The sequence below is a fragment of the Panthera onca genome, chromosome F2 (genome assembly GCF_046562875.1).
Source record: "Panthera onca isolate mPanOnc1 chromosome F2, mPanOnc1 haplotype 2, whole genome shotgun sequence".
NCBI lineage: Eukaryota > Metazoa > Chordata > Mammalia > Carnivora > Felidae > Panthera > Panthera onca.
Window position 1 is genome coordinate 66,598,249 of NC_138356.1, and position 12,472 is coordinate 66,610,720.

General features: G+C 44.2%; 1 protein-coding gene across 4 annotated transcripts in view; it reads right to left on the reverse strand.

Moving 5' to 3' along the window:
- Nucleotides 1-5,800, reverse strand: part of CF2H8orf76 (chromosome F2 C8orf76 homolog) — a 34,535-nt gene extending 28,735 nt beyond the window's left edge. For 3 of the 4 annotated variants that reach the window (XM_078441811.1, XM_078441814.2, XM_078441813.2), the window contains exons 1-3: nucleotides 5,632-5,798; nucleotides 2,667-2,762; nucleotides 1,788-1,931 (exon numbers count right to left, since the gene is read on the reverse strand). In XM_078441811.1, coding sequence (XP_078297937.1) covers nucleotides 1,788-1,931; nucleotides 2,667-2,762; nucleotides 5,632-5,748 — 357 coding nt within the window. In that variant the 5' untranslated portion in view covers nucleotides 5,749-5,798. Of the gene's footprint in view, nucleotides 1-1,787; nucleotides 1,932-2,666; nucleotides 2,763-5,631 lie in introns of all 4 variants that reach the window. The other variant, XM_078441812.1, reaches the window with a different exon arrangement.
- Nucleotides 5,801-12,472: the final 6,672 nt, after the last annotated feature.

Sequence of the window (12,472 nt, forward strand, 5' to 3'; positions counted from 1 at the left end):
ACAGAACAGGAAAGGACAACAGCCACCAAGACACAAACAGAAATAGACCAGAGTTAATAGCAAAAGAGAAGGGTCTATAAATAGGGAAGAAATTTAAAAAATAAAATACAAGGTACCAGGAAATGAGAAACTATATAAATCGGTAGGGTCCACTGAGATCATGTGAAGAGACCCAAAGGAAGGGTAAGGCCCCTGGCCTGCACTGCTGGTTCCTTCCCCAACAGGATGCCCAGAAGCCTGATGAATAGTTCCCAAAGTCCTGGCAGGGGAGCTGAAGGTCTTCTGCCTGGTCCTTTCCCCTGCCTGGTAACATCCCAAGCTCCGGAGACCTTGCATCTGCTGACTGGCAACAGATCTTTCTCTGAGCCACAGAAACAGACTAACTAAGCTGGAGGGAACCACAAAAATAACCCAGACGCTAAAGACACCGCCACTGCCTTCAGTGGGTTAGGCGGGGCAACAAGCACAACAGAGATGTGCAGACGTCAGGAAGAGAGAGGTGACGGGAGAGCACGGAACAGGAATGAAGGACGGGTGACTGATGTCTAGAAAAAGTACTAAAAGGGCCAAAGCTGTTGTTAATTTGTAGACCCGGGAGACTGAGAATGAACACTGTTAAATTCCACCAAGTTCACTGTGCCGTGTACTTCCTCAACGAGGTAATTTTACCTTCCAGCTTCAGAATTAACCCACACTTAGAAGAAGAGCAAGACACAGCCGTTTTCCACATTCTACACACAACTTTCAAGGTTTCCTCTCACCGCAAGAGGCTGAAGTACTAGGCAATGAACCCCATCGGCAAGCAAATTTAGGGACTTCTCTTAGTTAATGACATGGAAGAGGCCAGCTCAATTGCATGCATACTTTAGGCTGACCTCTGTTTGGCTTGATCCATAGGGTTCAAGATCAGTGTCCTAGTGCCTCATTAATTCCCTCTGAGGAGGTAAACTGGCCATCTATAAACTAAGATTGGTCAACTTAGACCAATCCTCATATAAAATTTACACACCCACACAAAACAGAAGTAAACCCAAAATGCCATCACCTTTATCCCTTAAAAAGGGATTCTAAGGGGCGCCTGGGTGGCTCAGTCGGTTAAGCGTCCGACTTCAGCTCAGGTCACGATCTCACGGTCCGTGAGTTCGAGCCCCGCGTCGGGCTCTGGGCTGATGGCCCAGAGCCTGGAGCCTGCTTCCGATTCTGTGTCTCCCTCTCTCTCTGCCCCTCCCCCGTTCATGCTCTGTCTCTCTGTCTCAAAAATAAATAAACGTTAAAAAAAAAAAATTAAAAAAAAAAAAAGGGGATTCTAAAAGGCTGGAAAAAAAAAAGAATAAAAAAGGCTGTTAGGCTTGGCTCAGTTTATATTTAGGTTTTTTTGGGTTTTCTTGGTAACTTTTTTTCCTGTTTACAAAAGCAATCCATGTTCATTGTAAAAATTTTGAGAAATAAAATCTAAAAAAAAAACTGAAGAAAAAGTCACTGATGATCCCTCTACTCTGAATATTTACTCCTAACAAGAGTAAAACCTTTACAAATGAGATTTTCAGGCAATGAAGAATTTTGAGCCTAACACAGGAAAAGAAAAAATATTACAAGAAAGTGATTGTCTAGAGCTCTGAACTGTTCATCATAATAAAGTTCTTACACCATTGACAATTTTCATCTACTTATCCAAACCCAAAGATTTTGCTGCAAGCAAGAAGTTGTTTTTTGTTTTGTTTTTTAGAAAATAAACTATTCAACAATCTGTGGACCACAAATGGAAAATAAGCAATGAAACCACTTACCAAGTTTGCAGCGATCTCCAGGGCTTCTGTGTGCCTTCCCAGGTGAACCAGACACCGCGCCTGGCCTTCCTGGACATCCCTTTTCATGGCAAAATTTGTAGATGGCAGTTTTTCAGAGATACTCGAGTACTCTTGCAGTGCTTTCTGCATATTATTTATTAAATAAAGGAAATGAAAAGAAGGGATGAAAAAAGAGGTGAAACTATAGTAGAAAAAAGGATTTAGTTATAGGGATGATTTTTTTCTTGGCAGAAGGTAATATTATAATGGACTCTACAATGAACAGAGGAGGGCTTGAGCATTTGTCAGTACTATTTTCTAAGAAGTAGAAAAGAGATGGCTGGAGAATATAACCACTACTACCATGGAAAATATCACCATATGGTAGGAAAGCATTCTGGGGCCAAACAGACCAGGGTTTGAATCCTGGTTCTGCCACTAACTTGCTATATAGCCTTCCTTTTCTCATCAGCAAAATAACAAAGGGACTCTTGTGAAGAAGAAATGAGATTTTATATGTAAAGCAAGCTGGGACCTAACTTAGTTCTTTCTTTTTCTTACACATTTTGGGGTGCTTTGCTCCCCTGACCCCATGAGGCATCTGCGCTAGAGGGTCCCACAGAATGAGGAGACACACAGCCTGGGGAAACAGACCTGCAAGGATCCCAAGAAGATCCCTATATTGTAGTTACAGGAAACAAAGCAAATGGCAGAGAGCCATGTAGAAAAGGACAGAAATTTGGGATTCTGAGATTACAGACCCTTACCACAAAAGACTAAATTCATCCTCACAAACAACACACTCATAACTGATATGCTGTAACTGATAGAACAAGAACCTATTTCAGGCAGTGCAACCTTAGATATGTTCAATTCTACCTGATACTCTTGCCGTCTGTAGGCGAGGTCCCCTTTGAATTTCTTCAGAGTTAGAGCTTCGACATCATCACTGCTCCCCGTTTCTTCATAAAACCACTAGAAATTGTGAAAATAGCACATTACAGAGAATTAAGTGATACTTTTCCACCTCATACTCAAGTAGAAGTAATTTCCCATATATTATTGATTAGACCTCAAAAAAAGATCCTTTTTTAGGATGAGACTCACTGGAAAACCTATGACGAGAAGGACGATTTTAGTGATGGCTCAGTTTTTATTAAACTTATCATAAGTAACAAACGTACTCATCACATGGAACCTCTCAACTGAGAAAGAAGCACAGGCCTATTTGGTTCTATCTATAGCATTTCAAAGTGGGGTTGTAGTGCCTGGGAAGCTACATTTTAATTAGGACAGTTCAAATGTTGTTGTTGTTGTTTTTTAAGTTTATTTACTTATTTTGAGAGAAAGAAATAGAGAGAGAGAAAGAGAGAGAATCCCAAGCTGGCTCCACACTGTCAGCACAGAGCCCTATGCCAGGCTTGAACTCACAAACCATGAGATCATGGCCTGAGTCAAAATCAAGAGTCAGACGCTTAAGTTGACTGAGCCATCCAGGTGTCCCTTGAATGCTTCTTTAGGCTGACATATGTTTCCCTGTAGAGACATTTTTAGAGTGGTCAGAACAGGTATTGACAACTCTTTATGGAAAGGACATAGGGAAGAAGAATTATCTTTATAGTGCTTATTATGAAAATGTTGTAAAAGCAGAAGGTAGAATCTAACCAAAAGAGACAGAAATTAAGGCTGAAAGTAGGTTTCCATGCAATCAAATGCCAAAGACCTGTAGAAAGCAAGTCTGAGTAAATGCCCATCTGGCATATTTTATTCCCTTTTCTACTGATCTAAACCTTATGGAGAGGAAGGAAAGTGAACTGGGAATTTTTGGTTAGTGAATCAAGAACATGAAGATGAGAAAACAGGTGTAACAAAAAGCAGTCTGTATGCCAGTTTTTCCAGCTCTAAAGTGGTAACTCAACCTCCCTTTTCCTCACAGAAAAACACACCGAGTCTGAATGTAGTCTATCCCCAGGTAAGTGCTATTAAAACGCCAACTGCATTTGGGATGGTTCTACCATCACGTCCAAATTGCTTGGTTCCATTTCTAAAAGAGTTGCCCCGGGGTATCCCTGCCCTCCTATTATCTTAGTAAAATCGTTTCTCTCCTTAGCCTCACCCATCACAGCGAAGAAAGCTGGCAACTGCTGTTTTTCTGTTGTCCCCGGAGGACTGCGTAAGTCAACAACAGTCCGTGTACTGAACCCACAATTCCTCTGCGCTCTGCTGCTCTCCAGTCACAGCGCCAATCCCAACTGCCTCACTGCAAACCTTCATCCAATGCTCATGATCCCACTGGGAAACGATCACGCAAAAACTGGCTTTCAAATGATTGTCTTTATGTTCCCCGTAACCTGCAGGCCTGCAACAATTCACAACCGGGATGGCTTCAAACTCCCTTTTCTGGTGAGAGGAAGGAGGGGAGATCTGTGAACAAGGGTGGCCCTAAGAGGTGAAGCGCTGGATGCGGCCCACCTCCGACCCACACCGAACCTGAGCAGGGACAACAAATCCTCTAACCCAAATTCCTGGTGTTACACCCAAAGAAACCAACGAGACTTGAGGAAGGCCTTTCTGGCTTCACGAGCAGTTATCACGTACCAAACAAGTCCTTAAAGACAAGCGATTTTTGGTTTTGACTTTTCTAAGCATACAGCACATCACACCTGACAGTCTCTCGCCCCCTTCACTCCACAACAGCCCTGGGAGCCAGCAAATGCCATTTTTTCCCAAATGACAGAGGAACCGACACCTTGAAAGGCAAGTGGTAAAGCCCAGGCTGGAATTCAGGATCCTATCTCATAACTATCCGTATGTAGCTTTTGATGCTGCATCACTATGACTTCCCAAGCCCGTTCCTGTTTTTAGTCTACACTGCGATCAACTACTACAGGTAACGCTGAAAGAATGTACAGATAAGGAGAAAAGGAAAGTGAAATAAAACAAACGTATTTCCGTAATTACTGAGCGCCTGAGATCTCTACAACGGTTTCAAAGAAAAATGAAGACAATACATATAAAGGAACCTAGCACAGTGCCGGGAACAGGTTAAGTTTTTGATAAATAGTACGGTAGTTCTTATACCTCAGGTGAGATTTACACCCATTGAGTAACACAAAGTAATATTCTACGAAGTCAAAACATTCACGGAGTTGCTATTAAGAACAAAAACCGCCAGGCGCTGTAGAGGACATAAAGTCAAGCACCCACTCTGCTGAGATCATTTAGCACTCCCAAGAGCTTGACGCTCCTGACAAGGGACGTAACACAAACTGAATGGAGGGGGAAAGTAGTCAAAGGCAAACGTATTTCCTTGGAAGGAGGAAATCAGAAAAGACTTCCTGGAAGAGGCAGCATTCAAGGTGCACTCTAAGAAACGGCTATAATTGAGCGATTTGACCCTGCGAGCGAGGCTGACGCGGGCTGGAGGAATTCACTGACCAGGGGCAGACCAGTGGGCGGGACGTCGCCGTTTGCAGAGCGGCCAAGAGTTCAGTTTTGGAAAGTGGGCGGGAACCGGATTCTGAGGGTCCCGGCTGCAGAATCAGTGTGGGCACACGGAGTTCCTGAAGATTTCAGGGCAGGGGGCGACGTGAGGTCAGCGAGCCTTTGGAGAGACCCGCTAAACGCCCGGCACGAGTTAATCGCTGCCAGCGCGGGGCCGCCGGACCGAGCCCACCGGTGGGGCTCGGGAAACGCACCGGTCTCGTGAGGACAGGGGCAGCGCAGCGGGAGGGGCGGCCCGGCGAGGCGGAGGGCGTTACTGCTGCCAGGAGCGCCCCGCCTGGCACCCGCGGAGGCCGAGGCCGGCGGCCCGGACAGAGGCCAGCAGGCCCCGCCTTCTCACCTGCGGCTCGCAGCGCTTGGCGCGATAGGACGCCGGCAGTCCAGGCCGCCGCTCCCGCCTCTCTTCGAACACCGAGTCCTCGAACTCGCCCCCCAGCAACCAGCACCCAGTCTCCATCCCTCGCCAGCCGCCGGGTTTCGGGAGTAGGCGGAGTCTAGAGCGGCGCCCACGTGCGGGCCAAGGCGGAAGGGGCGGAGCCGCCAGAGGCCAGAGAGCGGCATGCTGGGGCTTGTAGTCTCTGGAGGAGGAGTGGCCCAAAGCGGGAACTGGCCCGCTGCTGGCATGGAGTCCCGGTGGAACTAGGATTTTTATCTGACTCACAAACTGACCGAAGTCGGGAACGGAGTGTTTGACTTATCCGTTTCAGGAGATGGACAGAGATCCTCATCTGCACGCATCAAAAAGCAGGCTCCAGGGTAGCTTTTTAAAATTCAAAGGTAGTATTTTTTTCACCACTCAAGATATTTGTGGCACTGTGTTAAGCACAGTTTTTGCACTTTACATCCTCTCTTAACAACTTATAAAAGGCGCAATGATTCCCACTTTGCAAATGAAGCTGTTGGGGCTTAGAGAGAAGTTGCTTAGGATCAATTTTTACGTGGCTAAGAGCTGGGAAAGACAGAAACGAACCTCTAGTCCCCATGTTTCCAGAAAAGGGACACCACCAATAACAAAGACCAGAGTAATTCACGCATTTATAGAATGGAGGACACAGGTTTACTCTGGATGCTCGATCAAGGACCATTAATTTTATCTGGAGAAAAAACACCAAATCCCAGAAGTATAAAACTAACATTTACTAGAGTTCTTATACTTTCAAGATACTCCTTGAGACTAGAAAATCAAAATTACTGACAAAATACCGGCCAATATGCTACAGCTCAATATTACTGTGACATATTACACAGCAGGTTTTCCCTGGTTTTCCTATTTCTCCCCACTCACCTGTTCCTCTTCCACCATTTGTCTTACAAGGTTCTATCTTCAACCCAATTTTCTATTCCACAAACTTAACCTGGGGGAACCTAATCCACTCCCCAAGGTTTCAAAATCCATCTCTCTGCTGATCAGTCCTCAAATCTAGAGTCAGTCCATATATCCAACAACCTTGAGTGGAAGGCTTTATCAGGACAGGCTGCAGACATTAGCTACTGATGTATTCATCCATAGAAGGGCTGTTAAAAAAAAAAAAAAGAAGAAGAAAATGTTTTCTTATCAGAGATGTTATAGTACTAATTAGGAAAAATTTAGAAATCATAGAAAAATAGCAGAAAAAAAGACACCCATAATATCATCATCCAGAGGCAATGGAGAGTCTATAAAAAAGGTAAACGTATTTGTCCTAATGTTAATAAGCCCTGTTCTAGCAGAATAAGCAATACAGCATAGTGTTGAAACAGCCTCATACACCAGATTTCTCTGCACTCATGATCCTGGTTCAGTTATTCACTAGCAGTGTGACCCAATTTGTCAAATGGGCATTAATTAAAATAATGCATGTAAAATGCCTGTCAGATAGCAAATGAGTAATACACATTCATTCAAAATTCCTGTTTCAGGAGCAAAGAAAGAACAAAGCAAAGGCAGGCAGAGATCATTTTTTTCAGCCTTTTCTTTTTAAAGGCTATTTAGTTTTGGCACATCCAATCCTCTTGGGTTCTGTGCCCCCACTTCACATCCCCCACATCCCCACCCCGCCCCTGCCTCCTCCTGGCCCAACAACTACCTGAGCTAAATCTTCTGCTGCAATGGTAAAGAAGCCACAGAATTGCTGCTTATGAGTAAGAGAGAGTTCTTTGCCCTTTGAACTCAAGATTTCTGAGCTCAGGGGATTCCAGCATTTTCACCACTAAGAACCCTTTCAGTTATTTTTCCTCAAAGTTGCAGAGGATTTGTGCACACAATAAAACTGCGTTAATTAGTAATTGCTTTGTTTTCCTTTAAAAATTTGAATCCAAGTTCCTATATAACAGCCAATACAAGCCTCTGCCCAGCCTGAGCCTACTGGCATTGCCTCATTGTGAGTTAGGATTTTAGTTGAAAGCAAGGAAGTAGCAGTGAGGGACTGCAGAAGGCCTGGTGAAAGGTTAAACATGATTAACATCGGGCCTTTGTTAACAATGAAAGCAGCACAAAGGCCCCTATCACTATTGAGGACTCGGTATCTGGACCCCAATTTTAAACCACTGCCTCACTGATAGAGAGGATTTAGGATACTGTCTTTTTTATTTATTTATCTTTTAGAAGAGAGAGCACAGGGGAATGCGCAGAGGGAGAGAGAGAGAATCGTAAGCAGGGGGCTTTATGATTCCCAGTCCAAAGTGGGCTTGATCCCAGAACTCTGGGATCATGACCTGAGCCTAAATCAAGAGTTGGACACTCAACGGACTGAGCCACCCAGGCACCCCGTAAAGATTTTTTTAATTTTTTAAAGTGACCTCTACACTCAACGTGGGGCTTGAACTCACAACTCTGAGATCAAGAGTCACATGTTCTACTGACAGAGCCAGCCAGGTGCCCCTGGATAATGTCATTTTTAAAAAGAGGAGAGGGGCACATGACTAGCTCAGTGGGTAGAGCACTAGCTCAGTGGGTAGCTCAGTGGGTAGTGCTCTTGATCTCAGAGTTGTGCGTTCAAGCCCCACATTGGGTGTGGAGCCTACTTGAAAAAAATAAAAATAAGTAAAAAGAGGAGAGTAAACCAGGAAGAGAGAAGGGCACTTTGTAACTATTAAATACAATTTACATACTTAGGAAATGCCAGACGTTAGGCACTGTTAGGGAGTAAAAGGGAATTTTGCAAGAGTTTAAGATTGTGTGGGTTGCGATAAAAATCTGTTTTTATAGATTTTTATTTATAAAAATCTGATTTTTGACTGAGGGGGTGATTGAGTTCCCCACTGCAAGGTAGGGATCACTTACTCCAGGCAGCCGTCCTTCCTCTTTCCTGTAATTCCTCCATGCTTTTATCCGTTGTGGCATTTATGACGCTGTGGACTGTTGGAGGTTAGAGATGGTGTCTTTTTCACTCTTGGAAACTCGGCCCTCAGACAGGGTTTGGCCCAGGGCTGCTCAATCAATGCTTGTTGAATGGACGGGAAATAGCAGAAGGAGCAGACAGAAGCATTTCTCAGCTTGCTTTTTTTTCTTTTTAAAATTTGTTTAATTGTTTAAAGACAGCAAGTTGGGGAAGAGAAAGGGAGACAGAGGATCCGAAGTGGGTTCTGTGCCGGTAGCACAGATGATGCGAGGCTCGAACTCAGGAACCTCGGGATCATGACCTGAGCTGAAGTCGGACACTTAACCGACTGAACCACCCAGGCGCCCACTTCTCAGTTCTAAGTCACGTAGTCAGGTCCTTTCTGAGGGGGAGGGAAGGAGCCAACATTTATGAGCATCTATTATGCACTAGGTTGTGCTATGAACACTCTATTAACTTCCTTGTAATTAACTCTCAAAATATCTCCCTCAGAATTAGACATTACTATTTCCATTTTTTGTAGACAAGGAAATAGGACCTGACAGGTGACTCGCCCAGAGTCCCAGATAGTGAGTAAAAGAAACCAGATTAAAAATCAACTTTATCTGACATCAAAGTCTGTGTTCTCAACTATCTCCCGAAACCAAAATAGCAGGGTTTCAGAAAGACCTGGAGAACTGAATCTGTCACTGGCTGGCTCTGCCTGCCTCATGTTCTGGAGGCTTGGGGACTCTTCATTTCTTTCTGTGTGTCTCTGCAGAATGGCTTTCTCTGCCCTGCTTGTGCACATTCCAACATGACCTCTGAAACCTGGGCAATTCAAGCCCCCAGAAGAAAATGACTAGCATCACTGTGTGTCCAATTCCAGGTCACCTGCCAAGAGACCCTACTGGCCAAAGAGTGAGAAGCCCTCGCTGTTTCAAAGAGCTGAAGGCTGAAGATTCTGGTGCTCTGCTGGTGGCTCAGGGGTGGCTGTGGGACCGGGAGGTGGCAGGGAGCCAACTAGACATATATGTGTAGTCCGTGGGATTTGCAGTCACTGTGCCAGGCAGTGTGGGGTCTTTGCTTTGGTCTTGTCTGGAAACCCTGGTCTAGGGTCTAGCCTCTTGCGTACATCATCCTGCAGACCCAGGGGTGCTTCCAGAGTACGACTTTTCTCACTGTACTTAGAAATTACACACCTCCACACCCCTCTCAGTCTTGAGCCCTGCTCAATTTCTACTTCTACCTCTCAAAGATACTCCCGTCCAGAACACCAAAATATTATCTTTGACCACAGGCTTCAACCAAAGATGAGGAGACCGGTTGTTTTCAAATTGTTTTCGGAATTACCCAGAAATCCAGACGTTCTGTGAAGCCAGAGAAAGTTTTATCCCGCACTCCAAGATGCATGTCTGAGGTTACCACTTTCTTTCCTGGCCCAATGGAGATGTTGGAGGTGCTTTGAAAAAGCCTGACACCTTACTAACTACACATCTTTACTCAAGCATTCAAAACCATCTACGGTTTGTTACCAAACCAATTCATACTCTTTTATGTATGTATTTATTTTTTAGTGTTTTTGTTTCTACAACTTCATTGAGGTATATTGGACAATTAACTGCACACATTTAAAATGAATTTTGACCTAAGTATATATTCTGTGAAACTTTCCCTCTACTCGAGGTGATGAACACATCCATCACCTCTAAAGGTTTTATCCCTCCCCTACCTCACTGCTCCAACTGAATCCTGCTCTGCAACCAGGCTGGTCCTCTCCAGAATGGGCCTCCCCGCCTCTCCCCCCAGGTCTTTCCTTCATGCTGCAACCTTCCCTGCCCCTCCCAGGTCTCAGCTCACCACTTCCTTCGTCAGGAAAGCCCCTCCCAGGGCCCTCCCACTATACCCAAGTGGGATTTATCCTCGGAATACAAGAGTGGTTCAACATAAGAAAATTAATCAATGTAATACATCATGTTAACAGAATGAAGGGGAAAAAAGCCAAACAATCATCCCAACTGATGCCAGAAAAGGCCTTTGACAAAATCCAACACCCTCTTATGATAAAACCTGTCAGAACACTAAGACTACAACTTCCTCAACATGATAAAAGACATTCATGAAAAAAAACCCAGATAATGATATTTGATGGCAAGACTGAAAGCTTTATGATCAGGAACAAGACAAGGATGCCCTCTTTCACCAGGCTATTCAACACAGTATTAGAAGTTCTAGCCAGAGTAATTAGATGAGAAAAAGAACACTAGGCATCCAAAAGAGAGTAAAATTATAACTGTTTAAGGAGGACATGATCCCATATATAGAAAATCCTAAGATTCCACAAGAAAACTACTAGAGCTAATGAATGAATTCAGCAAAATTTCAGTTTACAAGATCAACAAACAGAAATTAGTTGTTTCTGTGGGGCACCTGGGTGGCTCAGTCTGACTCTTGGTTTCGGCCCAGGCCATGATCTCATGGTTTGTGAGTTTGAGCCCTGTGTCGGGCTCTGTGCTGCTGGTGCAGAGCCTGCTTGGGATTGTCTCTCTCCCTCTCTCTCTGCCCCTCCCCTCCTTGTGCTCTCTTCCCCACTCTCTCTCAAAATAAATAAATAAAACTTAAAAAAAATAGTTGTTTCTATATACCAGCAATAAACAATCTGAAGAACAAATTAAGGAAGCAATTCCAGGGGCCCCTGGGTGGCTCAGTTAAGCATCTGACTTCGGCTCAGGTCATGATCTCATTCATGGTTTGGAGGTTTGAGCCCCGTGTTGGGCTCTGTGCTGACAGCTCAGACCCTGGAGCCTGCTTCAGGTTCTGTGTTTCCCTCCCTCTCTGCCCTCCCCTGCTTGTGCTCTTTCTGTCCTTCTCCAAAGTAAACAAACATTAAAAAATTTTTTTAAAAAGCAATTCCAATAACAATGGCATCTAAAAGAATATCTTGTACACTGAAAAGTATAAAACTTGCTGAAAGAAATTAAATAAGACATAAATAAATGGAAAGGAATCTCACGTTCATAGATAGGAATATATAATATTGTTAAGATGTCAACACTATCCAAAACGATCTAAAGATTCTAATTGCTTCCATAGTTCATAATTCAAACTTCCAATAACTTTTTCAGAAATGGAAAAGCCAATCCTCAAATTCATTTGGAATTGCAAGGCACCCCAAAGAGATAAAACAATCTTGAAAAAGAAGAAAGTTAAGGACTCATACTCCTGATTTGAAAACTTACTGGAAATCTAAAAGAATCAAAATAGTGTGGCATGGGCAAAAGGATAGATATACAGACCAAGGGGATAGAAGTGAGAGTCCAGAAATAAACCTTCACATATACAGCCAACTGATTTTTTTTAAGTTTATTTTCAGAGAGAGAGAGAGAGAGAGAGGGAGAAAATGAGTGGAGGAGGGACAGAGAGAGGGAGTAAAGCCCAAGCAGGCTCCGTGCTGTCAGTGCAGAGCCTAACACAGGGCTCAATCCCATGAATTGGGAGATCATGACCTGAGCTGAAATCAAGAGTCAGGTACTTAACCAACTGAGCCACCCAGGAGCCCCTAGCCAACTGATTTTTGACAAGGGTGCTAAGTCCATTCAATGAGGGAAAGATAGTTGTTTGAACAGATGGTGCTGGGATAACTGGATTACCACATGCAAAAGAATGAAGTTCAACGTCTATCTCATCATACACAAAAATTTACTCAAAATGGATTAATGACCAGGGTGATTGGGTGGCTCGGTCAGTTACTAGACGATTTTGGTTCAGGTCATGATCTCATAGTTCATGAGTTCGAGCCCCACATTAGGCTCTCTGCTGTCAGCACAGAGCCCCTTTCAGATCCTCTGTCCCCTTCTCCCAGTGCCCCTCCCCCACTCACAC